This window comes from Empidonax traillii, unplaced genomic scaffold (genome assembly GCF_003031625.1).
Source record: "Empidonax traillii isolate 1590-97213 ecotype Southwest subspecies unplaced genomic scaffold, ASM303162v1 scaffold517:size446157, whole genome shotgun sequence".
In the NCBI taxonomy this organism is placed as follows: domain Eukaryota; kingdom Metazoa; phylum Chordata; class Aves; order Passeriformes; family Tyrannidae; genus Empidonax; species Empidonax traillii.
Genome location: NW_020955710.1, coordinates 372,600 through 396,051, shown reverse-complemented (window position 1 = coordinate 396,051; position 23,452 = coordinate 372,600). Strand labels below are relative to the sequence as shown.

Sequence of the window (23,452 nt, the reverse complement as noted above, 5' to 3'; positions counted from 1 at the left end):
TCTCAGCTCCACGCAGCCAGTGAATCAAATCCCCACTCCCCTCTGTGGTTACAGTGTGATTTCAAACTGATTTAGGGTAACCTAAATAATCTTCCACGACTGAGCGCGTTTTAGTATTTCTGACTAAAATTAGCGCAATGGGAACACTGCTGGGGTTTTTTGTATTTGTTGTGAGGGGTTTTCTTTGTGTGCAGATACTTCTTTAAGGCCACCCAATACACAAACAGACATTAAGGCTCACTGGTAAAAGGGATAGCCAGGGTACAACACTGAAAAAACAGGGGGTGGGCTCCTACCTCAGGGCTCAGAAGTACCTCCACATGGTGCAGGAACACCTGCAGAAAAACAAACCTACTGTCAGGAGATTTCATTTCTCTACAGAGCTGTCCACATCTGATGCTTATTCAGATCCAAAACAGGCTCAAAATCCACTGCTCTGGAGTTGTCGTCGTTGAGTTTGGACAGTTTGAGGCTGTCAGAATGCCAGGTTTACAGAAAGTTAGCAAAGTATGTCATCTTCTCTACATACTGGAGAGGAGCATTTTCTCCCCCCTCTGTAATCTAGGCACTGAGGCAGAGTCTTGACAGATTCACTTAGACACTGCCTGTGTGCCTGCCCAGAAAGCCATCTGAAAATGTCACCAGGCTGCAGGAGCCAGCTCACTGAATAATTCATGTGACCTTCTGCCTGGCCATCTGGAAGCTGCTCCTTCTCCGTGTTCCAGTGGCCAGTACTTTACCTGCTTCACAGTCTGCACAGCTCAGGGGGCAGCAGGTGCCAGACGAGTCCCTGCTGCCCCAGCCTTGGCTGGCCCCCTCCCCACAGTGCCAGGCTCTCCCGCACACAGTGCTGTCTTCCCGTAGCTCTTCACAGCCAGGACAAAGTTCATGTGTGGGAAGGGCAAGACAGAGCAGGGAAAACAAATGATCTGCCTGCCTGGCAAATTTCCCTGAAACCCAATGCTACTGCATGGATGCTGATGCCCATGCAAGCTGCATGCTTCAAAAAGGTGTGCTTTTCATCTGCTTTCTTCCACTCCCTTCTCTGGGTTTTCATTCACACAGGAATGCCAGAGCACCGTCCACATGCTTGGATGTAACTGAGACTTTTGACTTCTTGTCAAAACAGCTCCTACTTAACTCCCCCTCCAGCAATTTTGTTTGGCATTTTGTATGTTCCTTAAACTTAACTGTAGTAGGGCCAATGACCATCTTACTGGACTATTCGGGTTCCTTCCCTTTAATCCTCTCATTCCAATCTTGCTCTTACTCAGCAAAACATCCCATTTTCTTAAGCCAAAAGTCCTGGCAAAGATGAGAGTCTGTATGCCTCCCCTGAAGCAAAGGCCACAGCCACCTCGGGAACTTACAAGTCCCTGCCCACAATCCCCCCTACTCCACCTCTGCTCGGTTTCCGAAGGAGTCAGGGCTATCCAACTGCACTGCCTTTCTGTTCCTTACTTCCTAACTATGATTTTTAACCTTTTGGCCAACCTAACAAGATCTGACTGAGGAAGAGAGTCTAACAGTAAGGACAGAGGGAAGAGACTCCCTGTGTGCCACCACTGAAGGAAGAGATCTCCAACCTTCCTTTTGTTGGCTGACCTACAGAACAGAATTAGCAGAACCCACTTTTTTTTTTCTGTATTTTAAGTGTAAGTTGTCCCACTGAAGAAACTCTCTTTCATTCTCAACCTGCAAAGGCCATGCAACCATTGAGCATAGACTGTCACAGAAAGTACTTCAGGCAAATTAAGAAATGGGTTTACTGTTCTGCAGCCAAGGAAGAGCAGGAGAAAATATCAGTCCAGATAAGTATAAACTGGCAAAGGTCAGCTGATGTCAGTAGACTAATGCTGACTGCTACCCATCAGTGTAGTCCTTTGGCCATCCCCTTAGCATATAGTGGGGTACAGTTGGAAAACAATCCCTTCTGTCCCTCAACAGAAAAGCATGGAGGCCCGGTAGAACCTCCTACAGATGTACTTGTAAAACCTACGGTGAATTTGCATCTTGTTGCAATCAAGTTATTATGGCAATTTATAAATATATAGTATTAAAACAACTAAAATTAATTCAGTGAACCCATTTTCTGTTGGATTAAAGTGCAAACCAGAAAGAGGAAGAATAAATACATTTTACTTATTTTAAAAACGTAAAAAAACCCCCACCCTTCTAAAATGCAATTTTACACTTGACAATATGCCAAGAGACATATACAGAACTTCAGATTTTCAGCAAACGTAAGCATCCTCCTGCATTTCATGTTCTTGTTCTCCCAGCACATTTGCACAGTCCCAGGGAGCGAGCTGTGTTCGCTACAGCTACACAACCTACAAAGCTCTGGTTTGTCCAATTACTCGGACCTTATCTGAATCTTGGCAAAATTAAACTTTTCCTTTTGAAAGTATTTCCTCTGAGAAGATGACTGCAAGCCTCCTTCCAGGGACACAGATACAACTGAGCACAGTATCACTTTGAAAAATCTATCAAATGAGACCTTCAGTCTGCAAACTATCACTGGTGCCAGGATTTGGCAGACCTCTCAACTCAAATGTTGCATTGTGTTAGCACAGCTGTATCCACAAGCAAAAGGCGAGGGGATTATGCAAAAAGAGGTTCTAACTTCCATCATTCTTCTGGCTGCAGAAAGGGTTCACAGTCCTTTATTATTATTGAAATAATGCAAGGGCTCATTACTTTTAGAAAAGAAATAATGCATACAGAAAAAATGTCAAGTCACTCTTTACACAGCAGTGCATTTCTGTATTTTGTCATTTTAATTAAAGAGTTTAAAAAAGCTTGGAAATAACAAAAATTCCCTAACCTCCTTTTCCCTCAAGTGCTCATTATACTTTTATCTCAGCTACCGGAACATAATGTGTTCGTGTGAGCTACTCCCCTGAAGAAAGCCACCAACATGAGGTCAGTGACTAACAGTATTTCTGTCTGTGAGGTAAAACAAAAAAAAAAAGACCAAGATAGACACTCTTCACGTGTAGGCAGAAGGGCAGAACGACTGTTTGCAGTTGTTTTCAGGAACAAATACCCTCCTGAAAAACTACAAAGGAAGCACAAATACGCAATACCCACGAGCTTCTCAGAGGCAATGAGGAGGTGACAGGTGAACTGTGCTTACCACTCCCCTCAATGTGCCCCTCAATGCATTCTGCAAAACCTGAAATGCAACACCACTTAATTCACCACCAGTTACACACCTCTCGCTAATTCCTCCAAGGAAATCATTACTCTTCCCATAAAGAAAAGAACTTTCAAGTTGCAGTTAAAGGCAATCAGCAGAAACAAATGATGAGCAAATATTCTGACCAGGGAAATAAGGCCCAGGTAAGTCCCAATTGCCGCCATACCCATTTACGCTCCTAAGGTTTTTCAGTTGCTACATTTCTCGCATCAGGCACCATCACTCTTAAGCCTCGTTTCTTGGTCTGGGTAGAACAAGAGTAGATCTGTGCTTCCCTGCACAGGAGAGGCCAGAGTGGGCGGTGCGACCCCAAAGTCTGCAGAAGTCCCTTGATCTCCCGGATCACGGATTGATCCCTGAGTTTCTGGGGCTCCTGGCACTGAAGCTCACCTTCCTGGGGACAGGCAGAACTTAGCCAGGGCCCAACCCAGCCTTGGCTTGTGCGAGCACTGTGAATCCAGAGGCAGAAGTGATGCCTTAAAACTAAGCAAATGAGTTTGAGGAGCAAGACATACCACCTGAAGGTGCAGTGAAGAGTTTGCAGGGTTGTAGCCCCATATCCTCCTCATAACCAGGTAACGGGCTGGATGGACCCTCACCTGCCTGCAGTATGGCTGCTCTTTTCCTAACAGTCCTCCTTCCTAAACCAGCTGTCAAACTACCCTCCCCATTCACAGCTTTGACTTACAGAGTGATGTTCTCCTAGCTATCAAACTGGCTACTTTCCAGCTCCCAACACTGACAATTTGCTTATTTACTACAAGTCACAGCTGCTTTCAGTTTCCTTGGCTGATCATTTCTGACACAGGTATTTACATCCTGAAGTATCAATGCTGCTCATCCTGGTTAACATAATACTGTTAAAATCACAGCCAGCTTTCCAAGGACTCCTTCACTTCACTTCACTATTCATTAAGTCACAAAGTATCAGCCACTGCTTCAGAAACTATCACCTGAACAGACGCCATCTTCAGGGGCTCTGATCCAGTCAATGCATCAGTCATGGTATTATTATCTGACTTAATCTAAAGTAGGAACATCACTGCCAAACTTATCCACTGATCTTTCTACAACTGGTTTCAGCGAGTCATCACTCCTGCCTCAACCAATTTTCTGCCTGCAGGCTTATTTTTCCCCCTTGATTCCGGATCCTACTCCCTGGCAGCCTTTCAAGAGACTAAAGGATAAAGAGAAATTATTACTTTGAACTTGTTTCAGCACAGCACTCTCAGGAGATGTTTTAAGTCCCATTAGATCTTGGACAGATCCTCTGTCTCACTCACAGTTGTCTATCCACTTCTTTTATCTATGCTGAAGTCATACATTCAGAAATGAAAGCAACTGAAAATCCCATCTGAAAAGGGCACAGGAGTTGGCCTGACTCTGCTCCCACCAACACAAACGGACATGGCACCACTCTTTCCAACAGGAGCATATAGGCAAACACTGAATGCCTCAGAAAATCCAATCTCGAGCACTGCTGAACACAGCCACTACCAAGAGAATTATGTTTGCTGCTAGTGCTGCCTCTCTGTACCCCTTCCGAAGCTGCTTCCTCCTCTCTTCCATTAAACAACCTCTTCCTGCTTACTCTCATGGCATACTTTCCACATTACTGCAAAGGAATAAAACCCCAAGTCATTTCCTTTGGCACAACATTTAGTCATGGAGGATACTACCAAATCTCTTACAAGAGAATGATTGTTTGTTGATACATTCATGTCTTGTTTTGCTTCTGGACATGTCAGAGAAATACATTTATAAGATTGGCTCTGGTTTGGATAACCTTTCAGAAAGTTCCTATTCTTCCCAAATTCCCTGGCCTGGATATCTCACAAAAGCTAGCATCTCTTGCAGTATTTCTGTAATTTCCACTTACTATTCCTGCCAAAACCAGTACATAATAAAAATAAAAACATTCAGAAATACGTTTAGAAACCTCCTAAAAATGTTTAACATTGAGCTGCAGTTCCCTGGAAGAAGCAGGAAAAAGTAATTGCTTGAATAACAATATAACTTCAAGGTCTGGAGAAACTTCAAAAGCTTCAAGGTTTTGAAGCTTCAATTTCAGGCACCTGGAAAAAGCATCTCTCCATCTCCTGTAACACAAACGTCCGAGTACTAAACAAACCACAACTGTTATTGACCTACCACTGGAAAACGTGTCACACAAAGGTGTCCCATGTAAATATACTAGACAGCAAAACACTTTGGCCTATACCGGAGAGTTTTCCTTGACTACCCTAGCTCGGATTGAACAGATGAGCTACTCGATGTAGAAAGCCTGCATCATTGTCCTGGCTGGAGGGACAGCCTTGTGACCTGGGTTAGCCCCACTGGAGGCGTCACGCCTCCTGCACTGCTCCAGCACAGCACTGCTGACCTGTATTACGGTGAGGAAAAGCCACCACCACGCTCAGAATGTGCCAGGTGTTCCTGACCACACCTGGAGTGCACAGACTGCACAAAGTAGCCTGAGCCATGTCTGTGAGCCCGCTGACTGCCACGTGAGTGTCCAGCACAGCAAGCGGGACAAACCCCCCAGCACAGCGTCCTCCCCGCCCCTAAGGCTCTGCCATGGACACACCACAGCAGGTGGAATGCCTAGACTTATTTCATGGTACTAGGGCATTAAAACAACCCCAAACCCACAAGTCAAATCCTGTAGAGAAAATGAACTTCATTTGCAGTCTTTATTTCTTGCCTATTTGAGGATCTGGGGAGGTATGAAGAGAGCAATCTAACAGTTCTTCAGGACAAAGTCTGCGGATAGCAAAACACAAGGTATTGCCCCTACCTGACCTACCTGGAAAAATCAGGAGGAAAGTTTAAATCTTCCAAATCATTTCAGACACCTGTACATTTCTCATAATGATCGGGTCTATAAAGAGTTATAAAAAGTGATTGTTTTATAAAATCCACCAACAACTTTTACCAACTATACTCTGAAATATTAATTATCTTTTTTTTCAAACAAACTACCGCTTATTTGGGGGACTGGGGCAGGGGGCATTATTCATCTTGGAGATTCTTTCTTTTTGAGGGGCAAGGGAGTTCCAAATACTCAAATATTTGGAATCTGCAATTTAGTTTCTAAATACATGTTCACCAAACAAAAGCCAATCGTGACATACGATTCTGATAAAGTGTTTATTGTTTCTTCTCCCATTCTATTTCTTTATGTGAAAAAAAGTATTAGATAGTGAAAACAAGAAGGTTATGACACAAACCAATGAAACCCAGGAAATTCAAAGCTGAAGGCTGTTGAAATATCAGTCTCAAGCTAATTCCACTCCTCTTCCTGTTTTTTGTACATTGCCATGGGACTGGCAATGTCAGCCTCAACCAAGCTTCCTGGTTTGGGTCTCAACCTGTGTAATTTCAAAGTCATGTAAAGACAGGTCACCCTTCCTGTCCTTGTGGTGCTCTTCTTGACTCTCCTCCAGAGGACAATTGTTCCCTCTGACCTCTCCCAGAAACCTTTCCCTCTGATAACTCCATCATCTCCTGTCACTGCTGACTTGCAAATTCATCAACAATGAAAAGGTTACTGCTGCTATCCCAACCCTCCTCCCTTTCTCTGTCAGACTCCATCACCAGTTCTCTCCTCTTACTCTGCTTATCCTGACCAGCCCCAAAGTCTCCTACACCCCAGCCCACCTTTAATCTTGCAGTGGGCCCCTGGGGATGAAACCTCATGACTTTGCCGCTTTTCTTGCCTATACCTGTAAGGTTTCCATCCACCAACCCAATCCTTCTGACATTTTCTGGTTTTCACTATTTTCTGCTTCCTACTGAAGATCATCTCCTTTTCTACTCCTTTCTCCTTAGCCATCTGCATAATGATCCCGGACAGACAGAAGTATTTTACATTCATAGAAAGGTTTAGGTTGGAAGGGGCCTTAAAGATCATCCTGTTCCAACCCTCCTGTCCTGAGCAGGGATATCTTCTACTATAAGGTGGACACCATGCACATTCCACAACACCTTCAAGATCTGGCATTTTATGCAGGTTTGAGCAGCCTTCTCATTCCTCCCCCTTCTTCCATCACACTGATATTTAAGAAGGCGGACCAAGATCATCACCCCAAAAACTCCATTATCTGCTTTTCTCCTCGAGTCCCTCAAAAGACCAGGACATATCATCCCATAGATAAAGAGGGAGTATTGACGCCACAGCCATTTACTGGCTCTTACAGTAAGGAGAAAGGTTTAAAGCCTCTCCCAGGCAAGGAAGAAAGAAGGTCCTCCTTTAGCACTTCTTCTCTAACTTATTTTTGATCCCCCAGTTGAACAGGGGATAACATGATCATAGCCAAACTTTGCTTCCTCAGCAGTCACATCAAGACCCATTTGATCACAACTAAAAAGTTTCTGCTTACTCACTGGATTAATGAGCTCACAGAAACTCCTAGTAGGGGAACTCCTGAAGAAGGAAGTGTGGGTGTTTAGTTCTCCACTGTTACTCTGATTGTGTAAACAGTTTGTTTTCTCTCTCCTGGGGCAGTGTGTTTTGAAATAACAGTTTTAGAAGACAGTAAGCCTCATTTGCTGCAATAGTGAAACTGGGTCAAAGTACTGACAACAGCAGACCATTCCCAAACACACTGGTGGCTCCACAGGTTTACTGTATTGGGCAGTTACGATATGCACAAACGTTAGACAAAGGGCCTGTTGTCACTTTTTTCTTTCTGATCCGAATCAAACGTGATCAAATCCAGAAAGTAAGGCAGCAGTCAGATGACAAGGTATTTTCTAGGTTTAATTCCTGCTGACACACTGGTACCAAGAGATTCCTGTGACTGCCATGACTAAAAAAACATTAGCAATTACTGTGTACAGACTAAGCATACTGGGATACACATTTACTTAGTCCTTTTACAAATCAAAAATAAATTGTTTAACAGCAAATAAATTCCATCGTTCTCCTTCTGCAGATAATAAAAAGTTGCCAATAGGTGAAAATATTTCTTGAGGTTATATTCCACAGTTTCAAGATTTAACATGGCACTATTTTATTGCTTCTGCATCTGATACCATTTATTTTTATACAGTTTCTTTGTATAAACTCAACAACAACATGGAAAAAACCCCTTTCAAGTCTATCAGCCACTCTTAAAATAAACACCAACAAGTTCATTACTGTCTTCTGTACCTCAGCTATGATGTATCCCCTGCACAAACACAAAGCCATGTCTCTGGAGAGTCACAAATCTCTTCACTAACTTGACCTCCTTTGACTGAGCCAGGGGAACTCAATCCAGCCCTAAAATTAATTTTTTAAGTCCTAGTCTGCCTTTGTTCTAAAACCATAGCTCCAAAAGGCAAATCAAGGAGAAAACAAACATCTTTCACAGTTTGTGGACCATAACTTCATGTGGACAGGAATGCTGTCCTGTATCTCCGCCAACTTGCCAAGTCCTATCCCAGTGCCTGCTGGAGAAAGCAAACACAAACAATGCCCCCTGAAGTGATTGCTAACATAATGCCCAGTCACTCATGAAATACCAAGGGATGAAATATTTTTCATATAGACATCAAAAAGTGAGCCTGCACTAAAACAAACCAAACATTTACCTTGACAGACCTTATCTTTTAGGAAAAAATTTGCAATAACGTTTGAGAGGACATACTGCAAAACAGATGCTACGAATATCTCTGCAGGGAATTCCTGCCAAAAGAGAGAAGTTGTGCATCTATCAGTGCAACAAATGTTAATCAAGAATTTTTATGGAACCACTAGATAGAAAATCTGAACTATCCAAAGGAAAACTAGTTGCTTGTTTGATGGCGAATCTTCATTTTTTCCTCTGATCAAACAAGCTGAAAATTCCAAGCAATACAGTTTGCAAATAAAGATATACTACATAAAGACCATCAACACAAGTTAGAACTGAGCCTTTCTACCTTACTCTTCAAAGATAATTTTCTAAAATTCCAATTATTTCCAATTACTTAAAAGCAGTTTACAAAGCAGCAATTCCCAAGTCTAACACATGTTTGGAGAAACACTTTGGCATATGACTTTTACTACAACCACTATTCAAGTCAAACAAGTTCAAGCTACAGCAGTAAAATCTTCAGATTTTTTACTCACACCTCCCAAAACTGAATTCTTCTCAACTTCCAAAACAACCATCATTTTCATAGCTGTCTCTAGACAAATGCTAGTAAAACCCAAGTACAAAGCTGTGGCACAGGTGCAGACTGCAACTTAAATAACCTAGAGCATCCTGCAGGTTCCCAGACATGCAAACCAGACAGTTGTGGCCCTTAGTAAACAGACCACAAGAACCTCGGATTCCTTCCCCCAAGCTGCTCAGGGTGTCCAAAGTATGATTTTCCATCTTGCATTAACTACCAAGGACACTGTGAGTAAATTATTCTTTTTTAAACCCCTGGCTGTAGCTACAACAGCTTATTACAACATTTACTGAGGGCTGACATTTCATAGTTGCCAATATCTAACTGCTTTCCTAAGAAATGACAGTCTCAGCAAATTATGCAGCAAAAAGTATGCCAAGGCCCCAGCTGGCACAAGGATGCATGTTTATTTTTGCGATGGTTATGGTTTTGGTTTGTGGTTGAATATTAAAAAAAAAAAAAAAAAAAAAAAAAAAAAAAAAAAAAAAAAAAAAAAAAAAAAAAAAAAAAAAAAAAAAAAAAAAAAAAAAAAAAAAAAAAAAAAAGATAAATTCAGTTTAAAAACTTAGCTTCTTTGCAAAAAGTGGTGACCAGTTTCCCACACAATCAGATCCAAAACTGGCAGCAGACATGCCCAGACATCAGTATGGGCCTTCTTTAATTCCCAAATTAAAAACGTCACAAGGCTTACTTCCAGAGTCAGCGGAAGCTGGGGTAAAAGGCAGCCACACTGGCTCAGGCACACAGGTTAGGCTGCAACACCACAGCTGGGAATTCTGTTCACTGCTCCACACAGGAGAAACTACTCCGTGCCACAGCATTTGTTTTTCGCCTCAAGCACCTGACCAGGCACCTGCAGGACAGGAAGATAAAAGGTGGTACCTGTTCAGGTGAACAACCTTTCTCCAAGCGCTCAGATCACTCCCTCAGACCTGCCTTCTGCCGTCCCCACGTCCTCCACAGCTCCAAGCCTTCATCTGAACCAGGAAGCTACATGAGAACACAGTCAAGTAAATGTTCCTCTCACCCTCCACACACTCACTCTCAAATGCATTTAAATATGTTTTGGCATATGCTCAAAAACCTTCATCCAATTAAGAGAAAATATTAACCAAAGGATTAGATGAAGACAAGGCTACAGATCCACAGGTAAGTTAAGGAAGGGAATGTCAGCAAATGCAATACACATCATGTGTGAAAGCATAACCAGTAAGGCTTTGGGTTATTTTCATGCTGGAACTATGTTTCAACAAAGTCAGCATTGAGAAGACCTGGAGTTAAATTCCTGGAAAGCACAGATTTGTATTCAGCAAATATAAAGTAGAAACCAAAGACATCGTTTCGGATTTAAAAAAAAAAAAAAAAAAAAAAAAAAAAAAAAAAAAAAAAAAAAAAAAAAAAAAAAAAAAAAAAAAAAAAAAAAAAAAAAAAAAAAAAAAAAAAAAAGAGAACCATTTAGAAGTCCAAAAAGTCTCTGGGTTGTTATGGGGCTTCTTTTCCCTTACAAGCCACTTGTGAGACCTTGTTTAGAGCCCTGTGTTTAGTCCTGGGCATGTGGCCAGATGACATTCACATTCTGGAGCTGGTGGAATGAGGAGGAAGAATAGTTTTAGGCTTTTTTCTTTTGTGGATTTTTTTTTTTTTTTGAGAAAAGTCTCTAAGAATAGAATTATTTTTGCCTCTAAGATGTATACATTAGATTGGGAGAGATGACTTAACATCTCTCACCCGAGCCAATTTTCAGTGCTCTGCTGGTTGTAATGGAGCAACAGCAATTTGCAGCTAAAGACCTGTCTCTTAGTTTTTCAATACCATACAAAATGATCCAATGCTTTTCAGACTTTTCAGAGCTCAGGAAGACAACACCTATTTCTGTGCAAAGCAGGACTTCTTCCCTTCAGAGACAAGTCACGGATAAGACATCTTCCAAGAACATTCATTTACAAGGCTGTGTTGGAAGCCCTGTTCCTCCACTGGGAGGAAAAATGCACTTCCCTTGCCTCATCCGACTCTTATATCCACAATCTTCACAGACCAGAATCCTCTGTGACACAGCATCACCGCCTGTCTGCTCACACAACACCAACACAAATGAGCTCACTAATCCCAAATAACATGACAATTACACACCACAAAATACTTATTCTTGCAAGAGGACTGGTGGGACTCCAATAACTTCTCTTTGCTACTTTCACTCTACCATGCTGAGATCTTCATATTTCTCTACCATAATTATGCTGATGGTAAAATCCCTACTAGCTCCAAAAGGAACAGTACAGCATTAATGCTCAGTAATTTTCACCTGAACTAATTGTTTAGATCAACATTTCCAAAAAACTAGAATGACATTACTAACATAATGTGACTGCAGCTCCACAGTGTCATTTCCTTTAAGTGTAGTTTCTCTCTGCCGATCTCAAGGCATAAATATGGCTTTAGACATCCTGTAAAATTTTCAGTTTTATTTAAAAGAGTTAACCTTGGGCTCCACATACACAGACTCATAAAAACTACAAAAGCAACCAAAACTTACAAGAATAAAACCAAGCTCTTGGGCTTGATTCAGCATTCAAAAAATATAAATTTAGCAGCAACTCCCCTGAAGGTAATAAAACATAAAACTTACTGTCAGTGCAGGAGAACTAGGCCTGCCCTCCTCCTTCTGAAGAATGATCCTCACAAAGAAAGAACCTGGGAACGCTACACCACATTATTAGGCTTTTTGTTTTGCCTGAAAACTTTAGGCAACCGTCAGCTGAGTGCAGACAGCTACAAACACTTCCATGGTGGGATTCTTGCCCTGCCTCCTCAGGCACAGAGCGGCCACACACACCTTGCACACCCTTCTCACAGGGGCTGCCGTGCCTGCGCCCAGCAGCACCACACCCAGGAGAGGAAAGGACCTGTGCTTCCCCACTGCACCTCTGCCTCCATCCTGCCCATCACATCATCAGCTGGGAGAGCAGATGCTTTTTGGGGCAGGAAGTCCAGTGTGGAGACGGCCACGTACCAAGACCTACTGTGATGCCTGGCAAGCCCTTCAGCACCTTTGACTTCTGCGGCAGTGTTGTGGAACTGGGAGGCAGAGGAAGGACTGTGTTTTCCTTAGTCCATCTACAAAGAGGTTCGCTAAGCCAAATTAACACAGGTTGGGTTATAGCACAGCATGTCTCCCCCGCCAGGTAAGTATCACACAGGGCCCAACCCAAAAGCAGGATCAGACCACTTACACATTTCAGACCCTACAGCCAAGAACAGGAAGCAGCAGCAGCTGCCCTTCCCCAAACAAACCCTGTCATGGCTCACAGCAGTTCCATGCCCCTGCCAGCGCTTTTTGTCCTGCTCCAGTTGCAAATGTTCAAGACTCCTAACAAGTATGGTGAGCTGAACCAGTGCGCCACAGGACTGGGTAACTGCAGGTGGCAGAATATCGGGCACCAGTAATGTCCTGCTCTTGATCACAAGCACCATAAACGCCAAGAAGCGGATGCGACATCCTTTCTAACTGCCAGTAATGTGCCCCATAAGACATGGGATAACTGCATTGCTTCAAGTGTCTTGCTGCAGCATTTTATGTGTGAGGAATGCTCTATTTCCAATGTTCTGGACTGAGACACATATTGGAAAGTACAGCCTCGGATCCATCTGACTCACACTACATCACCTCTGTGCTTTGTTACACAATGACTCAATTTAACACCGGGTTCCAAATATTTAGTTATACTTCCATCCCCTCTTGTGATAGGCACTACTAACTGGATGATAAATGACCTAAACAAAACAAATGGTAACTGGCAACTCTTGATTCTACTTAGCATTCTCCCCACACAACACTTCACTAAGGAATTTTAGAGGGTTTTTTTGAGACACGTCCTGATAAATCTCCAATTGCAGATCAGAAGTACATAAACCTCTTATTCTCGAGCTCTGTGTGGTATGCCAAGTATTTATTAGAGCCACAGGCAAGTCCTGCACAACCACAGAGCCGGCAATACATTTGACCAGAGAACCAGTTTTCCTTAGGTTGCTCCACTCAGTGTTTGAAGTCCCTATATCTGGAAGATAAGACCATAATTTTGCTGTTGAGCCCCTTTCTCCTCCTCATACAGAGCCCCTTAGTGACTACAGGGCTAATAAGCCATGGTTTGATAAGATGTTAAAAAAAGAGCTGAGACCACGTCTACTTCATGCAGTACTCCAGCAATCCCGTCCTGCTGACGGGGGATGAATTACCTTACTTATCCCCACGCCGTGACAGTCACATCAATACAGAACAGCAGCACTTTAACTGCTATAGTAACAACACTGTTCTCTCCTTTTTTTCCTGTTTGTTTGAAAGCAGTAAGTCACTTCTGAAAAATTCAGTCCCCCTACTCCTCACTCAGTGTCTCAGTAACTACTGCTTGGACTAACCTTACAAACAACTCAAAAATGCCCCCGAGACTTTAGTAAAAGAGCCCGTGGGGCCTCAGAGGTGAAGTGAGACATCCAGTTGGCTGGGAGCGCAATAGGGTGACAAGAGGGATCCACCACAGTCACACACAAGATCCCCCGACACACCTTATCCAGCTGTGCCAGCAGACCCCTGGCCAGTATGGTCTCATCCCATTTCTTCTTGCTCATCTAATTAAATATTCAGATCCCCAGTAACCAATTAATATTTGTACAGTTAAAGAAAGCTAAAACTAATGAAACTTAACATAGATCTGGCCTGAGGAAAGTCAAGAGCTCAGTTCCATGGCTGTACTGGCATACTTTCATCACAACAGAACATAGAATTACAGAGTCAGTGCAGACACAGATGAATTGAAGACAGAGCTGACGCAGACTGGTAGAGCCATGGCTTGAGTCCTTGCCAGTTCCAGCACTACCCCATCAGCCTTTCAGCCCACACGCACCTCCGCAGGTACCATTAACTCCAGTTGCCTGACAAGCACCTCAGCGGTTACCCCAAGCTATCCCCTGATGGAGAACGGGCTCAGGCAAGCATAGTCCTGTTCGCCCCCGGGGCTTTCGCCCTCGCAAAAATACCTGGTGGAAATCATGTTTTGCTCGCTCCTCATGAACACAGCTTATTTAAAAGAGCTTAAGAGCTATACTTTAGGAAAGAAGTAAATAAAACAAATCGGAGATGAGTAGCGTGGAAGGACGAGAAGACGAATCAAAGCTAACAAAAGTACACCTTCTGCTCTTCGACATCTACCAAATCACATCTGTATGACGCAAAAGAAACTTTTAACATAACACCTGCAAGAAAGTATTTCAGAAGAAATCACAGCAAGATATACACTGCACACCCCTCTTCTGGGCCCCCGGAACCCCCGTTCCAGCCAGCAAGGGGAGCGGGTGCTCGGACCGAGGGCTCCTTGGGGAGCCGGGCTGGACTCCAGCCCGCGGCAGTGCCTGGGGCCGGGGCCGCGCTGCCCTCCCGAGATCGTGACACCGGAGGGGACGGGGAGGTGGCGGGACGCACACGAGGAGGGTCCCCGGGGAAGGGGCCGGGAGCAGCGGTTGTGGCCGGGGCGGAGGACGACGCTGCCCGGCGGGCTCATCGGGGCCCGGCCCGGCCGCTCCCAGGGCGCTTTCGGTCCCTGCGGGCTCCCGGCCGGCCGCGACCCCCACCCCACAGCCCAGCCCAGCTCACCTCCCGGCCGGCGGCGGCAGCGCTGTCCGGAGCCGGCCCGGCCGCCCGGGAGACGCCGCCGCTCCGCTCCGCTCCCTCCCCGCCCGGCTGCCCCGGGCCCCGCGCTGCGCCTGCGCCGCTCCCGCACCGCCCTCCGCCGCCAGGGGCGGGCCCGGGGCCGCGACCCGCCCGGGCCGGGGCACAGCGGGGACAAAGCCGGGCCACCCTGGCCGGGAGCAGGCCCAGCCCCGGCCGGCGGGACGGCACCGCCACCGCGGGCCCCTCACAGCGTTACCTGCTCGGGGGCCGGGGTGTCCTTCCCACAGACCGCTCCCCGTCACCACGATCCGTCCCACGGGCTCAGTTCACCAACTTGGGCCAGGAGCTGGGTAAGGGAAATCACAGCATCGATGCCGTTAAAATCCGCATTTTCCACAGCTCATTCCAGGATCCCTGCACTTCAGTGTTTCACAAGTTCATTAGAATTATTTCAGTGCAAGTTACTTAAGTAACAAAACAATGAGAACAACATTTCCCTTGCATTCTGGCAGCTGCCTTCTCTGTAAATAGAGTGCCCATTAAAAATGCCACCGACCACAACAAGGAGGCAGCTGCTGTGCCAAGCCTGGTTAGGAACATGTTCAAAGACACGCAGCAGTAGAAAAATCTGCTTTAAAAGCAATTCCAGAATCCAGACCATTAAAATGAAAGGTGGATACTTACCAAGGGCTGAGGGCGCAGGATGAAGGAATACTGTCTTATTTCCATATGGGTGATACTTATATTAATCCACAGCCTCCATGACAGTTGCCATTAATCTTGAGGCCCAACAGATCTGTTGCTGCAGCTTTCATGCAATCTATAGCTGCCTTTTGACAGAAAGGTGGGAAACTTTTCTGGCATGAGCTAGAGGCATCTGAAGCAATCCTGCATGCCAGTTGTGACAGCAGTGTCTGCAAGGTGTCTCCAGGTCTCTGAAACTTGGTCCACCTGCAGAAATACCACACAAAATTGTGACATTAAAGCGCATTTATCACAAACTATATTGTGACTGACTTTTCAGTCCTCTGGAAACTGCTGATGTTTATTCAGGTAGCCTAGCTGGTACTGAAGTCCAGCTTTGCAGTGCCTGACTTGGCAGAGCTATCAGAGTTCTTGGCCACCCTTACAGAGACGGGGGGAGACACTGCTGCCCCACAAAAGCATTTAAGAGCAGTTGACTGAGGAGCCTGCCAGTCATAGAGCAAAACAAGAGCAAACAAGGCAGTAAACAAGAGGCAGGTTAGGATATAGCCAGTCCTGTCAAACTGTCACACTGATGTGAGCTCTGTGGGAGTGAGAAACTAGAGCACTTTTTTACAGGAAAGACAGATGAGTTGCGGGGCTCTCTCTCCTGCAAGCTGAACGCGCTGCTGCTGCACCACAGGTAGACCTGTGCCATCTCCCAGCCATGGAGGTGCATCCACCCCCCAGCCTCTGGTGATTTTAGAGCAATCTTTTCTCACCTGAAAACATGATGTGTGTTTCAGCTTATACCATGTGACAGCAATTACTCAGTACATTCAAATTCTTACCCTTGGCAGCATTATGCATATTACACTTCCGCCATCAGGCTGCATTTCTTGTTCTGATTTGCACTCAGCTGTGTTTTATAGCAAGGAAGGAGGGAGATGGGAATCAAACTGCATGAAGGAAGGCACAGCAAAAACTGCTTAAGAGCAAAACAAAGATATTTAGGTTAGTTTTTCTAATTACCTTTTCATACAGTGAGCAGAGGAGACATAATTACACACATGGAACGAAAAAACCACCAAACCAACCCACTAACCAGCAAGTGAACAAAACTCCACAGAGCTGAACCAACTAGTTTTTCTGCAAGACTACTTTTTCATAGCAAGGCTGGTATTGGGATCCTGAGTTGTTCTGTGCTCAGGTATGACCTGCCGTGTACAGTGAGGCAGGTCATACTTGCCTTGCTCCACCTCTTCCCTCTCTCAGCTTTGTCCCATGAAAGTAGATCTGGCCAGCAGCTTCAACACTCCCTCACATCAGTACTCTATGGTGGGGCTCTGCTGAGAGATCTGACAGCATCTAGTCTTCCTGACAGCCAGGAAATGAGTAAGTGGAAACGCTGCGTTTCCAGCTCAGCAGCATTTACTTTTTGCCTTCTCTTTTAATTTCAAGTATTTTTTTGAAAGCAATTACTAAATAAAATATATCTCCATACAGGGATGTGTGAGCACTTCAACATCTCAGCTCCCAGAAATTGTGTGGACCAGAACCCCGAGTTTCTCAGAAAGCCTTGCAGAGTGCAGGCCAAGTAATGCAAAGGCACTACACATGCCCTGCCCTCTCTGAGCACCGTGTAAGATGTGAGGGCCATGGCATCTGATCCGCCTCCTCAGCAGCAGCCTCACTAGATCAGGGAGCAAGAAGGGGAGACATAATAACAAGCCTCCAGATGCCAATGAGAGCTTATTCCAGCTGTGCATCTGCCAAAAGCTATTCCATTCTCTACAGCCTGAGCCAAAGTAACATGAGAGTAGTGACAGACCTCTGTCCAGGGAGGCAATGACTGCCAGACACTAGCTGTGAGTAATCCTCCGGAACTTGGGAAGGATCAGAGCCATGTTCTCATCCAAACACTGAACACATATCTTTTTTTATGTGGCACTGTGTGAGTAGGAGAGAATGGGGATAGTGGCTGTGTTTGGGTAACTCTCTCCTCAGCACACCTGCATTCAGCATCACGGATGCCGTCTCAGAGCCAGCACTGAACCATAGAAGCTTGAGTTGATCCACGTCTGGACATCAGTTTTAAAGCACTTGGAAGTACCAGGTACCAAATAAACCAGCCCCTGCCTTCACTGTGGTGGATGGGGTCGTGGCACATGAGAGCATGTTCCCATCACTTTCAAAAAAACACAGGCTGGCATTCCCAGTCCTTCTTGCACAACTGTCTTAACTTGCAGGAAAGTAAAGATTGTGAGTCATCCTTTCATCTTCACACTACCAAAGAAATAAAAAGACAGTGTTTGTAGCCTGGCTGTAAAACTGTTTGCTAAATAAAGTAACCTGTGCTTCCAATCTCCAGTTACAATGAAAAGGGACGTACACCACACCATACAAATTTATGGGACAACAGATCACTAGGGAGAACTCCAATGAACCAATTATTTGTCACTTCAGCATCACATTTAAACAGTACATTGTTTAAGCAGACACTGTAAAAATTTAGTTACTCATGTACTTTCTGCTTCTTAATTAATACTGTTAGCATCTAACCCTTGCTTCCCCAGACTTGCAGTGCCTCACTATGCCAGAGTGTGCGTGCATTTTTGTGCTCATAGGCAATACTGTTCTAACCTCTTGGCAGCCACACCAGACCATTATAAACCTGGAGAAGAATCAGGCCCCCTCTTTGCTCAGATAGCAACAAGAATGTCATTAGTCAAGGGGAGGGGAAAGAATGCCTGTAGCTTTGTTAAAAGCTCTTGTCTTGCTTAGTGAAAGTATTAACATTTCCCAGTGTGTTTTCAAGTTACAATCAAGTATTTTGCCTTCAGTTTGGAGCTGGTTGTAAAAACAACAAAATCACACAAGGCCAGTAACTTGAGGATTACCAGCTCCAAGTGTAACTCTCATAGAAGAGGAAAGAAGCTGGCTGGTCCAGAAGCTGCTGTGCAGCCTTGAGAGTTTAAAGAAATGTCCTGGGATTGATTTGAGAGTTAAAGCACTTGCTGTTCTCCAGGGGGGAGCAAAGTCTAAAGTGCCACTAAATATTGCTACCATTCCTTAGGAAGGCCAAGCATAATGAGGTCAAATGGTATGAAGCAGGAAGACAAGATAGTGGGTAAAACGTATTCCATGTGAGTCCGGGTTCGTAAGTTGTTACTGCCACAGACGTCCACCAAAGCCAGCAGGTTCTTACCTTGTATTTGGCACCTCAGCCTGAAGAGAGCTGTGTCAGCCAGGAGTGAGGACAGAGCTGCAGCTGGGCCAGGTTCTTGAGATGTTTTCAGTTAATGCAGACCAGTGTTCTACAGGCAGCTTGGTTTGAACAGGAGAACCTCAGTAACACACTAAGTAGCTTCGGAATAAGGATGACAAGATCTGGCCTGTTAGGTTTATTATTTTAATCTACTGCCTAAATTTGTCATGGTTCTAATCACAGCCATGGTGGATTCTTCGAGTAGCTGAAGATTAGAGAGACAATTGATAATCCCTGCTATGCTGCACAGATGAAAGCCACCAAGAGGATTTAAGCAGGAGCTAAGGTATACACAGAAATTCATTATGTTCCAGTTAAGACAAAACTATCCATTAAAAACAGACAAGAGCATAATTCAGAAAACTAGAAGCAGATATTGAAAATGAGCACATCCCAACAGGACTAATGCAGATGTGATGAACCAATTTTTAATATTCAGTCCAGGAAGCTTTCTCACAAACAATGGACAGCATTCCTGTTGGTAACTGTAAGGCTCTATGCCCTAGATGGCATTGCTCTGCAACATTAGAAAATACATTTCTAAAATCCAAGCTCTCCCTGCAGTCAGCACAAAAGAATTTTAGGCAGGACAAGTGTTGATTCAAGTTCACACACAAAGCAGAGCTCTCTTTTTAAAATGTTACTTGTTTTAAGACATTTCTACTGCAGCCGATAAGTTAATTATGCCACTAATTTTTTTTCCCATTATTCTTTAAAGGCTCACTTGTAGGATCTTCTTGTGTGAGCAGTTTGAAGTGCTTTCACTGCACCTGCTGTCTCCAGGCTGTGGTATTCAATTATTTTTGTTTATTCTGTGCTACTCCTCTCTAGCGATTCGGTTGGCACTGTAAAGCCTCATGCCAGTCACAGAGCCACCGACAGTCAGAGGCTGAAGATCAGCCTCCCCCTCCTCTCTGAATGCTGCAGGCTGCTCAGAGCTGCTGGACAGCAAGTAGGCGGACACTCAACTGTGCCAAGAGGGCCAATCCTCATTGCAACGGGGAGAAAAATGCACAAAATCTACGTACCTGCAGTTCCTCCCCGCTCCTGGGTCTCCGTTCTGCCTTCCAAGGCACAGCCCCATGCTGCCTCTGCTTCAGCTTTTGGGAAAGCACAGTGTGCTGGGAGTACCTGTGTGCATCCACCTCCCAGTGCCAAGGACTGGGAGCAGCAGTTTCACGAGCTATGCAGCCGAGCAGCAGCTTAAAGGCTGCCCCATTTTAGGCAGCCAGATAATTTTATTTTGGCACTAACAGCTTTAACTATTCATCATTTGTTTTCCAGGGAGCAGCTGACATGTCCAGGATTCCATGTCCTAACATGTCCACGCAAGGATGGGAGAAACCTCAGGTGGGAAGTCTCACCTGGAGTTGGGAGGTGCCTGCAACCAAATCCTGAGGGCTGTGACAGAGCTGTACAGAAATGCCTCAGTCTTCCTGCGATGCATAACCCCACTGCTTCGGGACACCAAGCAGCCCCATGTCCTGCCCTGCAATCACACACTCTTTCTGTTGGAATAAACAGGTCAAAATCAATTGGGCAGAGCCAGGAGGGAGATTATTATCTGCAACTTACAGAAAAAAGGTCTCTTATTTCAAAGCAAATAGCTTTTGGGGAAGCAAAGACACAAGTCTGGCCTCTGTAAGGCAAGCCAGAAGTGACCTCCAAAGGGAAATAAATAGGATTTGTGCTCTAGTTTTGTATCTTTATGATGGATAAAGATGGCCAGGTGGGAGAGAACAGTTAGTTTTCTTTTCACCACTTTGTACTTGTGCTCTGATGCTTTATTTTTTTTGTTCTGCACTAAGAATCCACATCTTTTCTTAGACAGAGTTTCTGATGGCTGAAGAGCAACTGCAAAGACAATATAGAACAGCTTCTAAAAAAGCAAAAACGAATACATGAAGATATACTTGAATACATGAATATATACTTCCACCAGTGAAAGCAATGATGGCTTGCCTTCACACTCGGATTTTCCTAACTTTATTGAAAGTGGTTAGAAATTCAATTACTCCCTGATCTCTGAAAACCAATCTCTAACTTTCCAGGGTGCAACTTACACAAAATTTTTCTGAAGTGAAGTAATCGCAAGGCAGATTCAGAAGGGATGCATATTTGGCATATCACTGTGGCAGGGGGTAAGGAGTGAGAGTGTCTTCAGATTCCAACAACCAACTGGAACTGTTCCAAATTGTGACAAGAAGCAAGATTATCTTTGAACCAGAAAACGAGTCATGGGGGACTATCTACAAAGATGCAGCATCCGTATGGATTCCAACATATGTTCTGGGTTGCCAGCAGAGTTGGAAAGCAAACAATCACACCAATGGAAAATATTTTCAAGACAACTGCTGGGCTTGCACTGATGAAAGACATCATCTACATTAACATCAAAGGCTGCACCTCATCTCTGCCCTCCTGGACAGAGGTGCAGGATCAGCATGTGTGCTTTGTCTGCCCTGCATGACTCCTCTGCACCTGGAAATAGCTGTGGATGTGTAAGTAAACACCCCGTCTAAGATACACCACTGCTCCTTGTGGCCATGGTGGGTACTTCAGAACAAACATTATTTTGTCAGCACCTGTTACAAAGACATAAGCAAAAGTGGTTTAGGTGAGGTAGCCAGACCCAATTACGTGCCTTTTCATTCAAGGATCTCAAAATCTTCTGTCAGGGAAAATATAATGGGAAGAGGAGGTCAGCTGAAGTGTCCCAACCATCTCATGGGGTGAGGTAGAAAGAAGCCACCAAGGGAGGCTGAGTTAGGGAGGCAACTGCAGCTTCTTCTCAGCTGTTGCAGAGTAAAAAGCAGCACAACTGTTTCCCTCTCTCAAAGCACGGGTTTCTAACCATCCCTGTCCACAAGTGCTCTGCAGCACTCGAATGGAAACTGGCCACATCAGAACTGTTATAATAGCACTTCTCCCTCTTTGTTATTCCAAGCATTACTCAAAATATTACTCCAGGAACAGCTTCAGAGAGAGGACTGGCTCTCATCACCATGGCTGTCAGTGGCTGAGCGGTCGCAGGCACAGAATCCTCCAGCTGGGAGAGTGACAATCAACTCCCACTTCCCTATGCTGGAGGACAGTAACGTCAGTGCAGTAATTTCAGATTTGTATTGTTGTAACAGAGCAGAATTTGACTCCTACAACAGCAAATAAAATTCCCACAGTGTTTGTTTCTGCATGGACTCCAACATGAACACATCCCACGAGCCGGCCAACTCCTTCAGGAACTGCTGTGGTGCACACACCTCCACAGCAAACACACACTCAGTGGCACAGGAAATACAAAGTACAAAAACTCTCTTTTCTTCTTCCTTCACTCCCTAATCCAAAGATGAGGTCAAATAAGGGGTACAAAGTATTCTCAGAATTATGCAAAAAATGAATAGGTCATTGGGATTGAGACCCACAGGTGTGCTCTACCTACGTCCAAGCACACCCTGAAGTGTCAAGTTAGTACAAAGAGAGAATATTTTTATTGATAAACATTATATTGTCTTAGTGTAGATGTCTGACACATTATTAAATCAATTGACAAAACATTTAAAGTAATTCATTCTAATAAAACTTTTTGATATTCCATAGACAATAGTGCTGTGAATTTTGTTTATAGTGTAACACATTAAAAACACAGAAATACAAGTTTCTAATTTCATAGGTTACCAGCAAACAGAGAAAAATGCATGCTTTCATTTCTGTTAGATTTGTAACTTACACAGGCAAGTGGAACAGCTATGCATAGAAGACTATTCTACAATAAGTTATAAAACATACAGAAAGACTGACCTTATAATACCTGTACAAATATGACAAAACCATTATAACTCATTTCAAAAGGTAACAAATATTTTGTCTATGGCTCCACCGTTTTAACACTTTCAAGTTGACTTAATAAAAAGCTATTTGGAGTAGAACCATATTACTGGAAACCACTGCTTATTTTGTTTTCTGGCTGGCTGTAAATGAACATACATTATATGTGCATTCGCACTCAGTTCAACCTACATTTTCTTCCTTGTGGTTAGAATTTCCCACAGAGAAGGAACCCAGACAGTGTCGTTTGATCCCCAATCAAACAAAAGGTGCTCCTATCACTCACTTTTATTGCTGTGTTTCCTGCAGCTTGGATGCCATAACAGCGTCACAAAGCAGGGAACTCATCACCGCCATGATTCAGAGACTGGCACGGTCCCAGCAGTCTCTTTAAGAACAAGCCACAGTAGGTATTGCATTCAACGGCCTAAGACTTCAATAACAGTGTCAAACCAACTTTTCCATTATAGCTCCATCAAATTATCAGATCCTGAATAGCTGACTGCCGGGCCATGAGGTGATTTAACCCCCCTCAAACACACAGGGCTGGCACTGGGCTCTCCCCACGTGCCACAGTGATGCCAGGCTGACTGCAGGGTGCAGAGCTGGGCTGGCTCTGACTGGGCTCAGCAGCACAGGGACAGCACCACCTACACACAACAGCCAG

The 23,452-nt window shown here is 44.4% G+C and overlaps 1 protein-coding gene across 3 annotated transcripts in view; it reads right to left on the bottom strand.

Moving 5' to 3' along the window:
• Positions 1 to 15,946, bottom strand: part of RIN2 (Ras and Rab interactor 2) — a 56,790-nt gene extending 40,844 nt beyond the window's left edge. Inside the window, exon 1 of one of the 3 annotated variants that reach the window (XM_027896826.1) lies at positions 15,693 to 15,946. In XM_027896826.1, the coding sequence (XP_027752627.1) occupies positions 15,693 to 15,737 (45 nt within the window). In that variant the 5' untranslated portion in view covers positions 15,738 to 15,946. Of the gene's footprint in view, positions 1 to 14,990; positions 15,043 to 15,264; positions 15,357 to 15,692 lie in introns of those variants that run through there. The other 2 variants (XM_027896829.1, XM_027896827.1) reach the window with 2 other exon arrangements.
• Between the last annotated feature and the right edge of the window lie 7,506 nt (positions 15,947 to 23,452).